The 22,233-nt window shown below is 44.9% G+C and overlaps 1 protein-coding gene across 1 annotated transcript in view; it reads left to right on the top strand.

Moving 5' to 3' along the window:
- LOC142049882 (potassium/sodium hyperpolarization-activated cyclic nucleotide-gated channel 1-like) overlaps nt 1-22,233 on the top strand; it is a 307,027-nt gene that overhangs the window by 267,855 nt on the left and 16,939 nt on the right. The window contains exon 6 of the mRNA XM_075078045.1: nt 10,635-10,875. Within this exon, the coding sequence (XP_074934146.1) occupies nt 10,635-10,875 (241 nt within the window). The remainder of the gene's footprint in view (nt 1-10,634; nt 10,876-22,233) is intronic.

The raw sequence follows: 22,233 nt of genomic DNA, 5'->3' as shown, positions 1-22,233 counted from the left end.
TCGAGAGACCGGGCAAGGTAGACAGCTGTTTAATTTCCGCCGTCTCCAAGGCGGCTACACCAAAAGCCCACTTGTACCCTTTTGGGTCCTTGAAATACCCTCTCCTGAGGTAGTCTATGCCAAGGATGCAGGGAGCCTCTGGGCCAGTCACAATAGGGTGCTTTTGCCACTCATTCCCAGTGAGGCTCACTTCGGCCTCCAATACAGTTAGCTCTTGGGATCCCCCTGTCACTCCAGCAATGCTAATGGGTTCTGCCCCTATATAGTTTGATGGCATTAAGGTACACTGTGCGCCGGTGTCCACTAAAGCTCTACATTCCTGTGTGTCGGACGTGCCAGGCCATCGGATCCACACAGTCCAGTAAACCCGGTTATCCCTTTCCTCCACCTGGCTGGAGGCAGGGACCCCCTAGTCCTGATCATAGTATTCATCACTCACTTCCGGTAAATATGAATAACGGGTGTCTCTGTTAAGATCAGTCAGGCCATCAGCACTTCTGCTCCTCTGTCTGGAGAACTGCTTATGGGAAACTGGAGCAGCAGCTCTCCTGGAGAAACTCCCCTGAGTAATTGTTCTCCCTTGCAGCTCACGTACCCGTGCCTCTAAGGCTGAGGTAGGTTTTCCATCCCACTTCTTCATGTCCTCTCCGTGATCACGCAGGTAAAACCATAGGGTGCCCCATCGTGTGTATCCCTTCTCTTGAGCCAAGGGACGATTACTCCTAATGGCTGAGATACTGGTCCGTACTGGTGGGGAGTAGGACATATCTTCTTTGAGTTGCTGGACCTCTCGGGACAGTTTCTCAACAGCAGAGACGAGCGAGGAAGAGAGATTCGCTTCATATTCCCGGAGTTTATCAATCAACTCAGCCACCGTTGGTGTCTCGTCATCTTTCCAGGACATCACTGCCAATGAGTTTGCATACGAGGATGGTGCGCTCCGTACAAACTTCCGCCACATGGGTCATGTGCACTCAGCTTCATCTGGATCTTTGGAGGACCGTTGATCGTCCAGGTCACCATAAACCACCTCAAGCACGGCTAATTCCCTTAGATGCTGAATGCCTTTCTCCATGGTCATCCATTTTCCTAGGCGAAATACAATATCTTCTTTGAAGGGATACCTCTCTCTCACCGCGGACAGGAGCCGCCTCCAGAGGCTGAGGGCTTGTGTTCCTTTTCCAATTGCTTTATCAATGCCCCCTTCCCTAGAGAGGGATCCCAGTTGTTTGGCTTCCTTCCCCTCTAATTCCAAACTACTGGCCCCATTATCCCAGCATCGGAGCAGCCAGGTGATAACGTGTTCACCTGAATGACGCCCGAAATCTTTCCGTATATCCCGCAACTCACTCAAGGATAGAGATCGGGTAGTTTCCGTTTCTTGTACACATGCTTCCTCCTCCTCCTCCTCTTCTCGTGATGGCCCTGGTTCATCGTAATCTCTTTCTAAACGAGTTGTCCTTCTCTTCCATGATTTCTTCTTGCGTATAGGGGCGACTGATACTGGCACAGGTTGGTCCTCTGGTTTAGCTGCAATGCTTGGCACTGGGGTTTGAGTAGCTGCAGTGCCTGTCGTGGGGGTCTGAGTGGCCGCCGTGCTCGTCACCGGGGTTGGAGCAGCTGCAGTATCTGTCGTGGCGGGTTGGGTGGCCACAGTGCTTGTCTCTGGGGTTGGAGTAGCTGCAGTATCTGTCACGGTGGGTTGGGTGGCCACAGTGCTTGTCTCTGGGGTTGGAGTAGCTGCAGTATCTGTCGTGGCGGGTTGGGTGGCCACAGTGCTTGTCGCTGGGGTTGGAGTAGCTGCAGTGTCTGTCGTGGGGGTTTGAGTGGCCGCAGTGCTTGTCACGGGGGTTGGAGTAGCTCCCTTCTCTTTCCCTTGGGGGTACTGAATAGTGTTAAATAGGGCTCAATAGGCATAAGCCAGACCCCAGCACATGGCAGTGATTTGTATCTCTCTGGAATTGCCAGGGTGACAACATACTTCCTCCAAATGTTCTACTCATTTTTCAGGATTCTGCACTTGTTTAGGGGTGAAGTCCCACACCACGGGGGGTGCCCACCGTCTTAGGCATTTGCCCATACTTTCCCACATACCCTGCCACGCATAGCTATCGAGCCTTGGGACAGATCTCTGGATTATATTCTTAACTTGCTTACTAACCTTAGACAGATCTGATACCACCTGCCAAAGCAATATCAACAGATGTATCTTAACTACACAAGGATGTTCAAGATACTGAAAAGTTGTTGTAATGAAGGAGGAGGCATTACATGAGATGGTAGCTACAGTGCCATTCTGTATTTCCTCCATAAAACCTCCTCAGAGGAGGAGGAGGTATAATTGCTAATTGCCTCCATGAGGTGGTAGCTGTAGTACAGTAATGGCTTCCATGCCAGACCTAAATAACCGATAACAGTCAAGGCCAGTGTTTTAATAACAAGTCTCCTAGGCAAAATATCTCTAATCACTGCAGAGCACAGCAAACTGACAAAACCAACAGCAAGTTTTAACATGTACTTTACAATCAGCATGGTAAAGACTGGACAAACTAATACTGAGAGCAGATGAATCAATGCTGTGACCAGCAACTGTTATTATCTCAAACCCTTTGTGCCCCACGTTGGGCGCCAAAAATAGACTGTCGTGGTTCAGCCTCAGCTGGCAACTGAACACCACGCAGCCGCTCGCTCACCCCCCCCCACCCCTGTGGGATGGGGAAGAGAATCGGACGAGCAAAAGAACTTGTGGGTTGAGATAAGCACAGTTTAATGATTACAATAAAATGATAATGATAAATGATTATGATAATAATGACAATAATGTTAATATAATAAAAGGGAAAAGGAAGGGAAAGGGAAAACGGGAAAAAAACCGCAGAAACGCGAACAATACAACCGCTCACCACCCGCCGACCGATGCTGCCCGTCCCCGAGCCGCGATTGCTCCCTCCCTCCCCCGGCCAGCCCCTCCCAGCTAGCATACTGGGCATGACGTTACATGATATGGAATATCCCTTTGGTCAGTTTGAATCAGCTCTCTTAGCTGTGCCCCCTCCCCTCCCAGCTTCTTGTGCACCCAGCAGAGCATGGGAGGCTAGACATGTCCTTGACTAGTATAAGTGCTACCCAGCAACAGCCTAAACATCTGTGTGTTATCTCAACAGGTTTTTTTTTTTCCCTGCTAATTTCAAAGCACAGCACTATACCAGCTAGAGTGAAGAAAATTAACTCTATCCCAGCTGAAACCATGACAACCCGGCAGAGCTTGGGAAGCCAAAAATGTCCTTGACTAGTGCAAGCGCTACTTAGCAACAACTAAAACATTTCGTCATTATCAACACTGTTTTTAGCACAAATCAAAACATAGCCCCATACTAGCTAGTATGAAGAAAATTAACTCTATCCCAGCTGAAACCAGGACACCTTTGTTTTAAAATACAGAACTATTTCTCCAATTAGTTTCTGAGTTGCAAAAAACAACTGTTTCTTTCTCCCCAAGATGATATTTGAAGTAATACACAAGAATATGAAAATGTGATTAAGACTCAGGGAAATGTATTTTATTGCTCTGAATGATCTCATATTTAAAAGAAAGAACACTTTAAAGAAAAATAAAGCACATTTCTTTCTCAATAATTTTCCACCTTCTAATACCTTAAATAAGGAAAGTCTGTACTTCAGCATAAACTTTCACAGCAAACTAATCAACAAAATGAGTGCATTACTAGGTGTGCTGTTTTGGCTAAGAAAGAGTTAATTCTCTTCACTATAGCACCTATAGTAGTCACAGCACACTATCGTGGCCTGAACAAAGTCACGCTGCCGCTGAGTGCTGCCCTGCCAGACATGCTAGAACTTCAATATGAACTGGAGTCAAAGGCAGCCAAGTGGTATGCCACAATTGATATTGCTAATGCATTCTTCTCAGTCCCTCTGGTAGCAGAGTGCAGGCCACAGTTTGCTTTCACATGGAGGGGTGTCCAGTACACCTGGAATCAACTGCCCCAGGGGTGGAAACACAGTCCTACCATTTGCCGTGGACTGATTCAGATTGCACTGGAACAGGGAGAAGCTCCAGAACACCTTCAATACATTGATGACATCATCGTGTGGGGCAACACAGCAGAAGTTGTGTTTGAGAAAGGAAAAAATAGTCCAAATCCTTCTGAAAGCTGTTTTTGCCATAAAACAAAGTAAAGTGAAGGGACCCGCACAAGAGATCCAGTTCTTAGGAATCAAATGGCAAGATGGACATCATCAGATCCCAATGGATGTGATCAGCAAAATAACAGCCATGTCTCCACCAACTAGCAAAAAGGAAACACAAGCTTTCTTGGGCGTTGGGGGTTTTTGGAGAATGCATATTCCAGATTACAGTCTGATCATAAGCCCTCTCTATCAAGTGACCCGGAAGAAGAATGATTTCAAATGGGGCCCTGAGCAACAACAAGCCTTTGAACAGATTAAACAAGAGATAGTTCATGCAGTAGCTCTTGGGCCAGTCCGGGCAGGACAAGATATAAAAAATGTGCTCTACACTGCAGCCGGGGAGAATGGTCCTCCCTGGAGCCTCTGGCAGAAAGTGCCGGGGAGACCCGAGGTTGACCCCTAGGGTTTTGGAGTCGGGGATACAGAGGTAATGAAGCCCACTATACTCCAACTGAAAAAGAGATATTGGCAGCATATGAAGGGGTTTGAGCTGCTTCAGAAGTGGTTGGTACTGAGGCACAGCTGCTCCTGGCACACCGACTGCCGGTGCTGGGCTAGTGTGGGGGATGAATTTGCAAGTAACTTTGCACTGTCTGGCACGTCCTTGAACTGAAGCAATGCGGCAGTAAAAGACAGAGACAGGAACGTGGGAAATGCCAAGACGAATTTAAGTAAGTAAAAACAAATGAAGTAGTGCAAATAGAACAGACTATTAGAATGTAGCATAAGGCGCGTGTTTAGAGCCAGCTGACAAATAAGAGAAATTGTGCACGTGATCATGTGAGGAATGTGTCGAAAAGATATATAAGCAGTGAAAAGATGACAATAAAGTTCTTGTGCAGAAGGTCTGTCAGAAGTCCGTAACATTCATCCCTGCAGGCTGGATGTTCAAAGGGAGGGTCCCCACTACACACCATGCAACTGATGCTACATGGAGTAAATGGGTTGCACTGATCACCCAGCGGGCTCGAATAGGAAACCCCAGTCACCCAGGAATCTTGGAAGTGATTATGGACTGGCCAGAAGGCAAAGATTTTGGATTATCACCAGAGCAGGAGGTGACACGTGCTGAAGAAGCCCCACTATATAACAAACTGCCAGAAGATGAGAAGCAATGTGCCCTGTTCACTGATGGGTCCTGTTGTCTTGTGGGAAAGCATCGGAGATGGAAGGCTGCTGTATGGAGTCCTACACGACAAGTAGCAGAAACTGCTGAAGGAGAAGGTGAATCGAGCCAGTTTGCAGAGGTAAAGGCCATCCAGCTGGCCTTAGACATTGCTGAATGAGAAAAGTGGCCAGTGCTCTGTCTCTATACTGACTCCTGGATGTTGGCAAATGCCCTGTGGGGGTCGTTGCAGCAATGGAAGCAGAGCAACTGGCAGCGCAGAGGCAAACCCATCTGGGCTGCAGAATTGTATCAAGATATTTCTGCCCAGGTAGAGAACCTGGTTGTGAAGGTACGGCATGTGGATGCTCACGTCCCCAAGAGTCGGGCCACTGAAGAACATCGAAACAACCAGCAGGTAGATCAGGCTGCCAAGATTGAAGTGGCTGAGGTGGATCTGGACTGGCAACATAAGGGTGAATTATTTCTAGCTGGGTGGGCCCATGACACCTCAGGCCATCAAGGGAGAGATGCAACCTATAGATTGGGTTGTGATCGAGGGGTGGACTTGACCATGGACGCTATTGCACAGGCTATCCATGGATGTGAAACATGCACTGCAGTCAAGCAAGCCAAGCGGTTAAAGCCTCTGTGGTATGAGGGACAGTGGCTGAAATATAAATACGGGGAGGCCTGGCAAATTGACTATATCACACTTCCACAAACCCACTAAGGCAAGTGCCATGTGCTTACAATGGTGGAAGCAACTACAGGCTGTCTGGAAACATATCCCAAGCCCCATGCCACTGCCCGGAAGACTGTCCTGGGTCTTGAAAAACAAGTCCTATGGCGACTTGGCACCCCAGAGAGAATTGAGTCAGACAACGGGACTCATTTCTGAAACTGCCTCATAGGCAGCTGGGCCAAAGAGCACGGCATTGAGTGGGTGTATCACATCCCCTGTCATGAACCAGCCTCTGGAAAAGTTGAACGGTACGATGGACTGTTAAAAACTATGCTGAGAGCAATGGTGGGGCGGAGCATATAAACATTGGGATACACATTTAGCAAAAGCCACCAACTGGTTAGTCAACACTAGGGGATCTGCCAATCAAGCTTGCCCTGCCCAGTCAGGAGTCTTACATACTCTGGAAGGGGACAGAGTCCTTGTAGTGCATGTAAAAAATATGTTGGGGAAGACATTCTGGGTTATTCCTGACTCAGGCAATGGCAAACCCATTCGTGGAATTGCTTTTGCTGGAGGACCTGAGTGCACTTGGTGGGTGATGCAGGAGGATGGAGAAATCTGATGTGTGCCTCAAGGGGATTTGATCTTGGATGAAAACAGCCAGCGAACTAAATGGCATAATGCAAACTGCTATATAATATTGTATGTCATCACTATGTTGTATCAATGATATCATAGTACAAATCTCCCAATCCGTGGAAGATGAACTTTGATATAACAAGCAAAGTACAGCACTGATGGAACGATGACTGACTCAGTATGCAGCAACCCAACGCCACACACCATCTCTCCCATCCTGAAAAACTGATACGACAGATGGAGCCTGGAGTCATGGACTGGGTGAACTCAATGGACATTTTTATGGACATTTTACAGGGTAGATCCATAAACTAAGGGAATGATGTCTGTGTATTATGTTAAAGGATGGGAAGGGGTTGGTGGTTGGTGAGGTGGTATTGAATAGTATGGGACCTGGGCATGGTGTAAATGGTATGGAATAAGGGGTGGAGAATGTGCTAGTTTTGGCTGAGAAAGAGTTAATTCTCTTCACTGTAGTGCCTGTAGTAGTCAGGGACCTTTCCAGCTTCCCATGCTCTGCCACGTAGGCAAGAGGCCTAGAGGGGTGGGGCCACAGTCAAGACAGCTGACCCCGACCGGCCAATGGGATGTTCATTCCATACCATGTGATGCCATGACCAGTATATTAACCAGGGCAGTTCATATGTGGTGGGGTAGTTGTGGCTGGTGGTGTCTGGTTGGGGGGAAGGGGGGGAAGGGGCTGCTGCTGCTGCTGCTGCTGCTGCTGCTGCTGCTGCTGCTGCTGCTGCTGCTGCTGCTGTAGTATGTGTGGTTTTTTAAGGTGCTTCATTCCCCTTCCCCACCCCCAGACCTGGTTTCGCACCTCTCATTGTTTTCCTTTCCACTGCATTATTGTTGTTGTTTTTATTTTAATTATTAAAGTGTTCTTATCTCAACCCATGAGCTTTACTTTTCCGATTCTCTCCCCCATCCTGCTGGTGGGGTAGTGAGTGAGCAGCTGTGTGGGGCTGAGTTACCGGTTAATGCACAACACTAGGATATAATGGTTGAAATTACCACATGTATTGGGTTTATGTGGCAAAGTTTTGGTAACGGCAGGGATATGGGGTGGCTTTTATGAGAAGATGCCAGAAGCTTCCCCCATGTCTGATAGAGCCAATGCCAGCCAGTTCCAAGATGGACTTGATGCTGGTGAAGGCTGAGCCGATCAGTGGCTGTGTTTGTGCCTCTGTGATAACATATTTAAGAAGGGGAAAAACCTGCTGTGGAAGAGCAGCCTGAAGAGAGGAGTGTTAATATGTGAGAGAAACAACTCTGCAGACACCAAGGTCAGTGAAGAAGGAGGGGGAGGAGGTACTCCAGGCACTGGAGCAGAAATTCCCCAGAATTCTGTGATGAAGACAATGGTGAAGCAGGCTGTCCCCCTGTAGCCCATGGACGTTCACAGTGGAGCAGATATCCACTCTGCAGCTCATATAGGACCCCACACCGGAGCAGGTGGATGTGTCCAAAGGAGGCTGTGACCCCGTGGAGAGCCCATGCTGGAGGAGGCTCCTGGCAGGACCTGTGACCCCATGGAAAGGACCCATGCTGGACCAGTTTGTGAAGAACTGTGTCCTGTGGGATGGACCCCATGCTGGAGCAGGGGAAGTGTGAGGAGGGTGGAGCAGCAGAGACAACATGAAATGAACTGACTGCAACCCCCATTCCCCATCCCCCTGTGCTGCTCAGGGGGAGGAGGTAGAGAAGGTGGGAGAGAATTTGAGCCTGGGAAGAAGGAAGGGATGGGGGAAAGTGTTTTAAGATTTGTTCTTATTTCTCATTCTCCTACTCTGGTGTTAATAGGCAGTAAATTAAATTAATTTCCCAAGGTTGAGTCTGTTTTGCCTGTGATGGTAAATAGTCAGTTATGTCCCTGTCCTTATATTGACCCATGAGTCTTTTCTTACAATTTCCCTCTCCTGTCCATTTGAGGAGGGGGAGTGATGGAGTGGTGTCATGGATTTGGCTGGCATACAGTTAATTTTCTTCACTGTAGCTGGTATAGTGTCCTTTGGATTTAGTATGAAAATTATGTTGATAACACACTGATGTTTTAGTTGTTGTTAAGTAGTGCTAACAGCTCATCCAAGCTGGCCACCTGGTTAGTCAACACTAAGGGATCTGCCAATCGAGCTGGCCCTGCCCCATCAGAACTCCACATACTTTGGAAGGGGATAAAGTCCCTGTAATGCACATAAAAATATGCTGGGGAAAACTGTCTGGGTTATATCTGTCTCGGGCAAAGGCAAACCCATTCGTGGGACTGCGTTTGCTCAAGGATCTGGGTGCACTTGGTGGGTGATGCGAGAGGATGGAGGAGTTCAATGTGTTCCTCAAGGGGATTTGATTTTGGGTGAAAACAGCCAATGAACTGAAAGGTATAATGCTAATTGCTATATAATATTGTATGCCATCACTTCTGTGGTTGCTATATGCCATATCAATGCTATCACAGTAGGAATTTTCCAATTAATGGAGAATGAACTTTGAAAGTGAGCAAAGTTCAGTGGTGATGGAACAAGGACTGATTTCAGCATGCAGCAATCCAACACCACCCACACCATCTCTCCTGCCTTAAAAGACTGTTATGATAGATGGAGCCCAAAGTAATGGGCTAAATGAACTCAGTGGACATTTTGTTGACATTTGTGACTATTTTACAGACATTTTACAGGGGTGGTCCATAGACTAAGGGAATGCTATCTGTGTATTATGTCAAAGGATGGGAAGTGGGGTGGTGGTGGTTGGTGAGGTTGTATTAGATAGTACGGGACCTGAGCATGTCGTAAATGGTATGGAATAAAGGATGGAGAATGTGCTGGTTTTAGCTGGGATAGAGTTATATTTCTTCACTCTAGCTGGTATAGTGCTGATGGCACATTGATGTTTTAGTTGTTTTTAAGTAGCAGCTAAGTGTTGCTATGTAGCACCTATGCTAGTCATGGACCTTTCCCTACGATATTCCATATCATATGATGTCATGACCAGTATATTATACAACAACAATTATATATGGTCTTTCTGTCATGTTTGGGTTGCTAAATCATTATATGTTGCCTGCCCTGAGCTCCTCTTTATGTCTAATACTGATTAGTCACAGTTCTTCAATACACTGTTAAATCTGTATGACAACTGACCATGTGCATTTTCCTAAGACAACGTAAGATCTGCAAGAATTAGCTTGAAACAATTTGAAATTCTTGGAAGTCTTTCAGGAATTGTTAATTTTTTAAATTTAAAGCAAATAGGGTATTTATAGGTTTTTGGTGCTATTACTTTCATGTAGATGTGCTCATACTTGGCTCTGTAAATATAAATATTTTTGGTAGGAGACACCCTTAAGGCTTGTAGCAGTCATAGGAAAATTGTAGTGCTTTCTGCATATAAGGGTCTACTGTATATGCATTTTTTTTTTTTTTTTGAAGGGCAGGAATGTATGCCTCAGTGTCGATAAGATGAATTGAATTCTGTGAAGGAAATTTTCCTGTTGATTTCAGCTAGCCCTGCAGCTAACTATAATGTGCATTTATATTACGACTGCAGTTGTTCCAATCAGAAAGATGTTACCAGTGTAATATTTTAAAACACAGGGCTAAAATTTCTGCTTACATAACTTTTATCACTTAATACAGTTATTGCAGCAGCTAATCTTGTTGTCAGCCAGTGTAATTCCTATTTAATTTTTCTTTGTCATCTTTTTTCTCTTAAAAGCCAAAGGGAATAATAGATAACATGAAAATCACCTGAAGAAAACAACCTTTGACCTCAATAATACAAATCAGTAGTGCACTCTTGTTTCAATCACTTCAGTAGAAACAGAAGAAAATATAATGAAAATATTAAAAAATTAGGCACAGAAAGAAATGCAGAAAAGTCCAGTAAGAGCATAAAGAACTTATCTGTGAAGAATGGAGAAACTCTCTCCTCAATGCCCATCATAATGTATATATTTGCTGATCATTATTATAATTATGTTTCCTTCCCATTTAGGAGATTGTCAACTTCAATTGTCGGAAGCTGGTTGCTACAATGCCTCTTTTTGCTAATGCAGACCCAAATTTTGTGACTGCCATGCTAAGTAAACTGCGATTTGAGGTGTTCCAACCTGGTGATTATATTATCCGAGAAGGGGCTGTGGGTAAAAAGATGTATTTTATTCAGCATGGTGTTGCTGGTGTCATCACCAAATCCAACAAGGAGCTGAAGCTGACAGATGGCTCTTACTTTGGGGGTGAGTAGGAAAAAATTAATTAACATTGGAGTGAAATGCACTAGAATAAAACATGTTCAGATATCAGACGTATAGAGACATCAGAATCAGTCTACTGAGTGTCTTTTGCCTAGACAATTCCAATTGCAGTGAAGAGCTCACAAAATATTTCTGAATAAGATATTCAGATTCTGCTGTTGCAAGGATAGCTACTGAAGATACAGAATGACTTTCCTGAATTTTGAAGTTATTTTGAATTGAACACTGTTATTTAACAGACAGTATTTCAATAAAAATGTAATAATTTGCATAGTACTTTTATAGCTATTTAAAGGTAAAATAAGCAGGATTCATCTTCTTTAGAAAGGGATACAAATTGAGTCATAAATGTAAAATACTCCTAAAAGGTAAAAATCACTAAGAATTACAAAATTAGATAGTGGGTAAAAGACCATTATTTATATGGGATATTCTGGTATTCTTCATGAATATTTCAGGCTGTTATTAATGATTTTTTACTGAGTTTTAACACACAGCAATGTTTATCCTTCCAGTATATATTATGAGAAACTGGACTCCCTATTTGAAGAGATAGCTCTCTAACAGATGTATATTAATTAAAAACAGACATGAATTTTAATCCAAAGAAAATTCATCTGGTAATCCTAATAAAAATAGGTTTTTATTTAGATGAAGGCATCCGAATTTTAGATTTGCATTAAACCAATCTTTTCTTTACATTTAATAATTGACCATTATGAAAATGTTGTTCCTTGTGACTGTAAATTGTATTTTTGTAATAGAATAGGTGTCTGCTTCTGTGAGTAGTAGCAAGGCTGGTTTCCAGAAGATAACTGAACATTTGCATGTACCACTGCTGCCCATGATGGTTACATTTAGTTGGTTATTGTATTAATTTTCTGTTGAATCCCATGAATTATTCCAGGACTGGGTCAAAAGCCTTTCAGAAAATGTTCAGTTGAAAGCCTAATCAGTGGCACTTAGCTGGTATACAGAAGTGGGAAGCTTAAACTGAATTGGGCTCAGTGTTTGAACTGGGCTATAGAGTTACTTAACTAATCCCATTTTAGAATAATACGCTAAAGCAACTCCTACTGATCTGGCCAGCAGGCCTTGTCACTCTGCAGTAGCCTCTGCAAGGTAATTTCTACCAGTATTTGTAGAAGCAGAATCACAGAATGGTAGGGGTTGGAAGGGACCTCTGGAGATCATCTTGTCCAACCCCCACTGCTTGAGCAGGCACACCTAGAGCAAGGTGCACAGGAATGCATCCAGGTGGGTTTTGAATGTCTCCAGGGAAGGAGACTCCACAACCTCCCTGGGTAGCTTGTTCCACTGCTCTGTCACCCTCACAGGAAAGACGTTTTTTCTCATATTGAGGTGGAACTTCCTGTGTTCCAACTTGAGCCCATTGCCCCGGTCCTGTCATTGGGAACTAATGAAAAGAGCCTAGTCCCATCATCCTGACGCCCACCCTTTAGATATTTATAAGTATTTATGAAATCCCCCCTCAGTCTTCTCTTCTCCAGGCTAAACAAACCCAGGTCTCTCAGCCTTTCCTCATAAGGGAGATGCTCCAGCCCCCTGATCATCTTCATAGCTCTCCTCTGGACTTGCTCAAGCAGTTCCACGTCCTTCTTAAACTGGGGGGGGGGGGGGGCAGAACTGTACACAGTACTCCAAATGTGGTCTCACTAGGGCAGAGTAGAGGGGGAAGATAACCTCTCTTGATCTGCTGGCCACACTCCTTTTTATGCAGCCCAGGATATTGTTGGCCTTCTTGGCCACAAGGGCACATTGCTGGCTCAGGGTCAATTTGCTGTCCACTAGCACTCCCAGGTTCTTCTCAACAGAGCTGCTTTCCAGTAGTTTGGTCCCCAGCCTGTACTAGTGCATGGGGTTGTTCCTCCCCAGGTGCAGGACCTTGCACTTGCTCTTGTTGAATTTCATCAGGTTCCCCTCGGCCCAGCTCTCCAGCCTGTCCAGGTCTCGCTGGATGGCAGCACAGCCTCCTGGTGTATCAGCCACTCCTCCCAGCTTGGTATCACCAGCAAACTTGCTGAGGTTACACTCTATCCCATCGTCCAGGTCATTGATGAATATGTTGAACAGGACTGGACCCAGCACAGACCCCTGGGGAACACCACTAGTGACAGGCCTCCATCCAAACTCTGCCCCATTGATCACGACTCCATTGTCGGCCAAGAAGGCCAATAGGGTGCTGGGTTGCATCAAAAAGGGCATCACCAGCAGAGATAAAGAAGTCATTATCCCACTCTACTCAGCACTTGTCAGGCCACACCTGGAGTACTGTAAGAAAGCACAGTCTTGTGCTTATTCCACAGGCTGTACTGTAGATGCTGAAGACAAGAGATTAAGGAGAAAGAAAAGGTAAATGGTGAGGATGAAGAACAGAGCAACCTTGGTCCTAGTCTCCTCTATGCCTAGCAGTGCCCTAGTTTATGAAAATGAGTTTGCAGCAGCCTGTGTGCTGAATCTGGCCATAATACTCCTCTGAATAAGCAGAGGATCAGAGGAGATTGCATATAACTGTCAGCCCGTCGTTGCAGTGCAAACAACTCCTTAGCTCATCCTGTTCATCCACTACCCTTCTTAGCAGGAATGCAGACAAAAAAAAAAAAAGCTATTTGCAATATCCAGACACCACAAGAACTTACACTGCATCCAAACTGCAGCTGGAATGAGACAAGGGGTGCAAAAATGGGGGCAAATTAATCCAAACCCTAACAGCTACTGGGGCAAATGGGAAATAATAGCTGCTGCTTGATGTAATTAGGAGAGGACACAAGGAGAAAGAACATGTCGTGGTTCAGCCCCAGTCAGCAACTAACCACGCAGCTGCTTGCTCGACAGAACCTGAGAAAGGAAGTGCCCTGAGATCAAAAGTGTCGTGATTCAGATCTGTTTTAACAGAATACCATATAGCATTATGAATTCCCACAAGTGGGTCTCAGACCCTGGAGAAGAAATACCTATTTGACTGCAGCTGAAAAGAGAGGAGACAAGCTACACATCAGATAACTGTTAAATGAAAAGGTTTCGTTTGTCAAAGCAGAGAAAAAAATTCTAATATTCTCTTCTCTATGGAGAAGATGTTCTTTCCCTGAAATGTATATGAGAATCTCAATAAAACTTCCTGACCAAAGCAGACACAAGAAATGCTGCACAGTGGAATAACAACAAGCTGGAAGAATAAGCCTGTGTTCAAATCCAAAGACCAACAACTCCTTTTCTTGCCTAATGGAGACATGCAAAATCTGAGGCTGAGATACCATTTAACAAGCTGCAGCTTATAACTTCAACTGTATAGCTCCCAGTTGTGACCCAATAAATCAATATCAACACTCATGCTCTCACAAGCAAGGGAAGGACACACAGGTGGGAGGGATGTGCCATTCCTAAATGGATCTTTTTTTCAATTTTTAAATGTCTTATGAATTGGAAGTTCACAGTCCCAGCTCAGAGCTACTAAGTGTTGGATGTCAGGTATATCCCAGAGTTTGGGTTTCCATGGGGCCCTGGCTCTGGGAAGATTCAGGAGGAGTCCCTGGAGATGCAGGCTTGCCTTGAGAACTCATGGAGTGTTTCACTGACATTCCACCTTGGATTTGGAAAAAGTTTATCAAATCTGCAATATTTAAAATGTTTTGGTATTGACAACATTGTATTAATAGAAAACTTCTGACGCCTTGAAGGAGTTGGAGAACTGGAAGTTAGTGTGAAAGCCATGATTTAACAAGAGCCAAAGCAGTGTCACCAGTATTTGGGAGAGGCTTAAAAGGAGACTGTTGAGAGAGCGAGAGCCTGGAAAAATTAAAGTTGCAATAATAAAGAGATGAAATAGCTGGAGGTTTGAAGATTGAGATGCTGCTGAACATTTACATTCTTTTCCCTGATCCTTGCTCTTAATTAGAAAACAGGCTTTGTTATGGATCTGGGTATTATAAGTCACACATGAAACTAGATAAACCTTTAAATTGCTTAGAAATTCTAAAAAAGAATGTGCCTAGATAGCCATCATTGGAATTGATTAATCAAGCTACATTTCACCTCTGCTTTACGTTGATTTTTGAGGGAGGTGCAGAGTGGTGACTCTAGAGAGCCCTCCATAGATCTGGGCTTGATTACTGTCTGCCTCTTTCCTCATCTGTGCTCACTGGTTTCTCCTTTCTGGAGGGAAGAAGTACAAGACAGTAGCCACAGAGATACTGTGATTTGTTCGTTGGTATTCCTGTAGGAAGAGCATCCTATCCCTTAACCTTCATGTGTGTTCATAAATCTAATTCTCTTGAACTTTGTGTGCAGGAGCATTACTTAGCCGAGCAGCATGTAGGATGCTAATTTTGATCCCAACAAGCTTTTTGTCCTTCAATATCCTAATTGAAGGATATTATCATCCTATATATCTACTCCAAGTACTAGTATGAATTTGAAAGTAATTTCTGGTACTATCCTTTTCCATAGGCCATGTACCTCCCTACCCTCACCCCCACTTCCCCTTTGACAGAATAAACAAAACATGTAAGGGAGCAAGTGAGAAATACTGACCAGCCTACACTCCCTCAGATCTGCAGTCAACATACCAAAAAACAATGCCCCCAAATTACTGGAATAACAAAATATGTATATAAATATGTTCAGAAAAATAGTATGATTTGAGACTGACTATGTTCTTTCAAATCTTTCCGTAATGACCACAGAGGAAATGTTTTAAAGAGTGCCATTAATTATGTCTTGAACAGACATGGATCAGTGGAAGGATTGTTTCATAAAGATTCAGGACAATCCATTTTCTTTTTACTGACATTTAAAGAAAACAGTAACTTTTAATATCCTTAACTTACAATCCCTGTCCTTACATGATGTGCTTGTGTGAGTTTTTATAGAAGGGAAAGGAATTAGGCAATGAAGAATACATGATACTAATTTTCACTATATTGCTCAGTTAATATATTCATTTCTACATCAGTGAAATTATGTAAGCCACAGTTACCAGTGGAGAATTCCAGGATTTTAATACACTATAGCTGCTTTTATAGGATTCTTCAGGACCATATCTTGTTATTTTTAAGGAAATACCACAATACTCATTTTTCCTAAACATCTATGGATTTTTGATGTCCTCCTTCACTTTACCCCATTTTCTAAAATATCTTCCACTTCTCCATTATTAGGAATGGGATTGCTGCTACTTTCAGCAAAGCAGTAAATATGTCTTTTCTCTTTACAGATAAAAGAGAATGGAACTTCTCCCGCTGTGACTGACACAGTTTTCATACAAGGGGAAACAAGATTGCCCTCAATTAAAATTATAACCTTCTCTTTCTACCTGTAGGATGGACAGGGAGAGTAAAATGTGAATGAAGAATGTCAGGAGAGAGTGGACGGTCAGGAGAAGGTAGACTATGTTAACACATAGGACAAAACCATAGGGGAGGTCAGAAGAGTGTGGAGAGCAAGATGGAGGTCAACAGAGAGAGGACCGTGTGGGTAGGAGTCAGGTTGTGAGTGGTGCAAATAAATAGAGGAACTGTGAGCACAGGGGAACATTGTGGGCATGAGATTGATGGGAAAGGGAAAAAAATGCAAGGGAATGTGTGAACAATCCTAAAGCAACCTTCAGAAACTGGAAAGGAATGGGAAGGTGCTTACACCTATTCCTTTTGAACAGCAAGTAGGGAAACATGACTGCATGTGTGTTTGCAGCTAAGTTGAATTGTAAGCTGGGTATGAACACACTTGAATTCAGCCTTCCTGGTACAGAGAAAAAGAATCGGGAGGCAGGTGAAAAATGTAAGCAATTGTATTTTGAGGATGTTGTGATGGCTAATTTTTTTTGTTTTTTGGTCATCTGGTCCATGGTTTTGAGTATTTGCAGTTTACAATACTGAAGATGTAAAGTCTTTGTTAAGTACACAGCAGTGGAAAATGAGGCCTCCCCAATTTTTCTGTTTCTCTTCTTTAATACCTCAGTATTTCAAACTCCTTTATGCTATAATCCCAGTAGTAAATGGTAGGGAGGAAATTGCCAGGTTTCAGTCCTCCCGAACCTTTTCCTCTGAGTACCAGATGACTGTATCAGAAATTACTCAAAGGCTTCTTGTGACAGGAGGAATTACTGAACAGACTGCATATTTCTTCCTCACTAGACACATAAAATTGGTAAAAAGCAAAGATTTTGAAGCCTTAACAGATGAAGGACAAGAATATGAGTTTTTTGCTTATAGAGAAGCATAGTTCATCATTTACTGAGGCTTTACAGAGCAGAAATAATAATAATGTATCTAATGAACCTAATACTGATCTAATTTATATTATACCAATATACATATTTATACCACTATACATTGGTATAAACTGGTGTAATACCACTGATATGAGGCAATTCTGATTTTTGCTGGAGTAAATGATATCAGAATCACTCCATAATAATATTATATATGTTGGTGATTCAAAATGTCTCATGATTAACAGCAACAACAAACATGCAGGAGTGTAATAAACTAAAGAGAATGTGGATTTAGTAAAAGAACCCCTTTCTAACAATTTCCTTACTCTTACTCAATTAGTTCCACATGTGGCTCTTAGGGCTTCTTTAGTTGTCATAATGAGCTCTGGCTCTGCAAGTTCTCCTTCCCTTCTGGAAATGCCTTTTCCTCCCTTTGTTTTTTATAACATGTATTTCATGTTATACTTTAGATTTTTAAATATTTAATTTTCCCTAAATTATTTAATACAGTTTTAACAGGTATTCGTACACACTTTAAATTCTAATAAATTATATCTTGCATCTGGGGCACTAAAGCAAGCTTCGGGCCAACAGAACCTGGTCCTGATGGGTGAATTCAACTACCCAGACATCTGCTAGAAGAACAATACGGCAGCTCGCATGTCATCCACCAAGTTCCTGGAATGCATAGAGGACTGTTTCCTGATACAAATGTTAGATGTGCCAACCAGGAAGGAGGCACTGCTGGACTTGCTATTCACAAACCGAGAAAGCCTGCTTTGTAATATCTTGGTTAGTGATAGCCTTGGCTGCAGTGATCATAATATTGTGGAGTTCGGGATCCTGCTGAGTGTGCTGAAGGTCACCCCTAAGACAAGTGTTCTGGATTTTAGAAGAGCAAACTTCAGTGCGCTCAGGGCTCAGTTGGGAGGGATTCGATGGGAAGCTTCCATGGAAGACAAAGGAGCTAGTGAGTGCTGGGAGTTATTCAAGAACTCTCTCTTGGAAGCACAAAGCCAATTTATCCCCTACAAAGGAAAGGGAAGCAAGCAGAGCAAGAGGCCCCCTTGGCTCAACCATGACCTCCTGGGTCTACTCAAATCCAAAAGGGAAGCATGCCAGAGATGGAGAAGAGGAGGATTATCCACCGAGAACTACAAGGGCATTGCCAGAGCGTGCAGAGATGCTGTCAGAAAAGCAAAAGCCCATTTCGAATTGAAACTGGCTGTAGACATGAAAAACAACAAGAAAGGTTTATTCAGAAATGTCAACCATAAGCAGAAAAAAGAAGGAAAACATAGGCCCACTGTCAAATGGAAAAGGAGAGTCAGTCACCAATGATGCTGAAAAGGCAGAGGTCCTCAACACTTTCCTCACCTCTGTCTTTACCAGCACTGTTGGGTCCCAGGTTTCAGGAACGAAATTGCCAGTTGATCCAAACACCGACCCACCATCAGTGAAGGAAGGGTTAGTACATGAATTACTACAGGAGCTTGACCCCTACAAATCAATGGGCCCTGATGCCATCTACCCGAGGGTGTTGAGAGCTGGCTGACATCATCGCAAGGCCACTTTTCATAATCTTTGAGAAGTCGTGGAGAACGGGGGATGTCCCAGAGGACTGGAGGAAGGCAAATGTTACCCCTATCTACAAATAAGGGCTCGAGGGAGGATCCGGGTAACTATAGGCCCATCAGCCTTACTTCAATCCCTGGGAAAGTTATGGAACGAATCCTCCTGGGGGCCATCACAAGTCAATTGAAGCACATGATTGGGAAAAGCCAACATGGCTTCACTAAAGGCAGATCGTGCTTGACAAACCTGGTGGCCTTCTATGACACAGTGACTTGCCTGGTTGACATGAGGCGGGCAGTGGACATTGTCTACCTGGACTTCTCCAAGACCTTTGATACGGTCCCCCACAGTCTCCTGCTGGAGAAATTAATGCGTTATGGCCTAGACAAGTGGCCTGTGCAGTAGGTGGGGAACTGGCTGACAGGCCACACCCAAAGGGTGGTGATAAATAGCTCCTTTTCCAAGTGGCAATCTGTCACTAGTGGAGTCCCCCAGGGATGAATACTGGGCCCAATGTTATTCAATAGCTTTATATTGATCTGGATAACGGCATCAAGTTCAGCCTGATGAAGTTTGCGGATGACACCTAGTTGAGTGGGGAAGTAGACACTCCAGAAAGGAGAGCTGCTCTGCAGAAGGATCTGGATAGGCTGGAAGAGTGGGCCAGCAAGAACCTTATGAAGTTCAACAAGGACAAGTGTAAGGTCATGCACCTGGGAAAACATAATCCAGGAGTGCAGCACAGACTGGGATCCACCTGGCTGGAGAGCAGCTTTGTGGAAAGGGACCTGGGGGTCCTGGTGGACAGGAAGCTCAATATGAGTGAACAGTGTGCTGCTGCAGCCAAGGAGGCCAACAGGATGCTGGGTTGCATCAACAAGGGCATTACCAGCAGAGATTAAGAAGTAATCATCCCGCTCTACTCAGCGCTTGTCAGGCCACACCTGGAGTACTGTGTACAGTTCTGGTCCCCACTCTACAAAAAGGATGTGGACAGGCTGGAAGGGGTCCAGAGAAGGGCCACCAAGATGATCAAAGGACTGGGAAGCCTGCCATACGAGGATAGGCTGGGAGAACTGGGTTTGTTCAGCCTTGAGAAAAGGAGGCTCAGAGGGGATCTCATCACCCTGTACCAGTACTTAAGGGGTAGTTACAAAGAAGATGGAGACTCCCTTTTTACATGGAGTCACATGGAGAGGACAAGGGGGAATGGACACAAATTGCTCTTGGGGAGATTCCGATTGGACATGAGAGGGAAATTTTTACATTGAGGACAGTCAAACATTGGAATAATCTCCCCAGGGAAGTGGTTGACTCGGCCACATTGGACACCTTCAAGAGTCGTCTGGACAGGGTGCTGGGCCATCTTGTCTAGACTGTGCTCTTCTCAGAAAGGTTGGACTAGATGATCCCTGAGGTCCCTTCCAACCTGTGATTCTGTGATCCTGTGATTTGCTTCAGTTTGTAGAAGGCCAGTTAGAGAGAACTACTTTGATCTACCCATTACTGATGGAACTTTTCCCCATTTCTGAACAGCAACTGTCAGTATATTTTAGACCAGTGCATTGGAAAATAATACCATGGGAAACACTGAGTCACTTTAGATTACATTTTGCCACTTGTTTTTTTTCTGGGTACACTCTAGGGCCTATCTTTTGATAGTCTACTTTTAAAGATTTGCAGTATAATATTGGTTATAAATCATAGAATCATAGAATTGTTAAGGTTGGAAAAGACCCTTAAGATCATCAAGTCCAACTGCTAACCTATCGCTGCCAAGTCCACCACTAAACCATATCCTCAAGCACCACATCTACCCTTCTTTTAAATACCTCCAGGGATGGAGACTCAACCACTTCCCTGGGCGGCCTGTTCCCATGCTTGACAACCCTTTCGGTGAAGAAGTTTTTCCTAATATCCAACCTAAACTTCCCCTGGCGCAGCTTGAGGCCATTTCCTCTTGTCCTATCGCTTGTTACTAGGGAGAAGAGTCCGACCCCCACCTCACTACAACCTCCTTTCAGGTAGTTGTAGAGAGCGATAAGGTCTCCCCTCAGCCTCCTCTTCTCCAGGCTAAACAACTCCAGTTCCCTCAGCTGCTCCTCATAAGACTTGTTCTCTAGACCCTTCAACAACTTTGTTGCCCTTCTCTGAACACGCTCCAGCACCTAAGTGTCCTTCTTGTACTGAGGGGCCCAAAACAGAACACAGTACTCGAGGTGCGGCCTCACCAGTGCTGAGTACAGGGGCACTATCGCCTCCTTGGTCCTTCTGGCCACACTATTCCTGATACAAGCCAGGATGCCATTGGCCTTCCTGGCCACCTGAGCACACTGCCGGCTCACGTTCAGCCAGCTGTCAACCAACACCCACAGGTCCTTTTCCTCCAGGCAGCTCTCCAGCCACTCCTCCCCAAGCCTGTAGTGTTGCATGGGGTTGTTGTGACCCAAGTGCAGGACCCAGCACTTAACCTTGTTGAATCTCATACCGTTGGCTCCGGCCCAACGATCCAGCCTGTCCAGGTCCCTCTGTAGGGCCTTCCTGCCCTCCAGCAGATCAACACTTCTACCCAGCTTGGTGTCATCTGCAAACTTACTGAGGGTGCACTCAATCCCCTCATCCCGATCATCAATGAAGATATTGAACAGGACCAGCCCCAACATTGAGCCCTGGGGAACACTACTCGTGACTGGCCGCCAACTGGATTTGGCTCCATTCACCACCACTCTCTGGGCTCGGCCAGCCAGCCAGTTTTTAACCCAGCGCAGAATGCACTTGTCCAAGCCGTGAGCAGCCAGCTTCTCCAGGAGGATGCTGTGGGAGACAGTGTCAAAGGCCTTACTAAAGTCCAAGTAGACAAGGTCCACAGCCTTCCCCTCATCCACTAAGCGGGTCACCTTATCATAGGAGATCAGGTTAGTGAGGCAGGACCTCACTTTTATAAACCCATGCTGACTGAGCCCAAACCCCTGTTTTTTCCGCATGTGTCACGTAATGGCATTCAACATGATCTGCTCCATGACCTTTCCCGGCACTGAGGTCAGGCTGACAGGCCTGTAGTTCCCCCGATCCTCCTTCTGACCCTTCTTGTAGAGGGGCGTCACATTCGCTAGCTTCCAGTCGTCTGGGACCTCCCCGGTTGACCAGGACTGCTGATAAATGATGGAGAGTGGCTTGGCGAGCTCCTCTGCCAGCTCCCTCAGTAGCCTCAGGTGGATCCCATCCGGCCCCATGGCCTTGTGAACATCCAGGTGGAGGAGCAGGTCGGTGGCTGCCACCTCTTCAACAACTGGGACTTCATTCTGCATACTATCTCCATTTCCCAGCACAGGGGCCTGACAACCCCGAGGATGACCAGTCTGACTATTAAACACTGAGGCAAAGAAAGCATTAAGTACCTCAGCCTTCTCCTCATCTTTCCTGGCAAGGTTACTTTCCGCATCCAACAAAGGAGGGAGATTCTCCCTGGTCCTCCTTTTGTCACTGATGTATTTATAAATACATTTTTTGTTATTTTTAATCGTGGCGGCCAG

The sequence above is a fragment of the Phalacrocorax aristotelis genome, chromosome W (assembly GCF_949628215.1).
Source record: "Phalacrocorax aristotelis chromosome W, bGulAri2.1, whole genome shotgun sequence".
Taxonomy (NCBI): Eukaryota; Metazoa; Chordata; class Aves; order Suliformes; family Phalacrocoracidae; genus Phalacrocorax; species Phalacrocorax aristotelis.
Note: the sequence above shows the minus strand (reverse complement) of the source record. Positions and strands in the feature narration are given on the sequence as shown.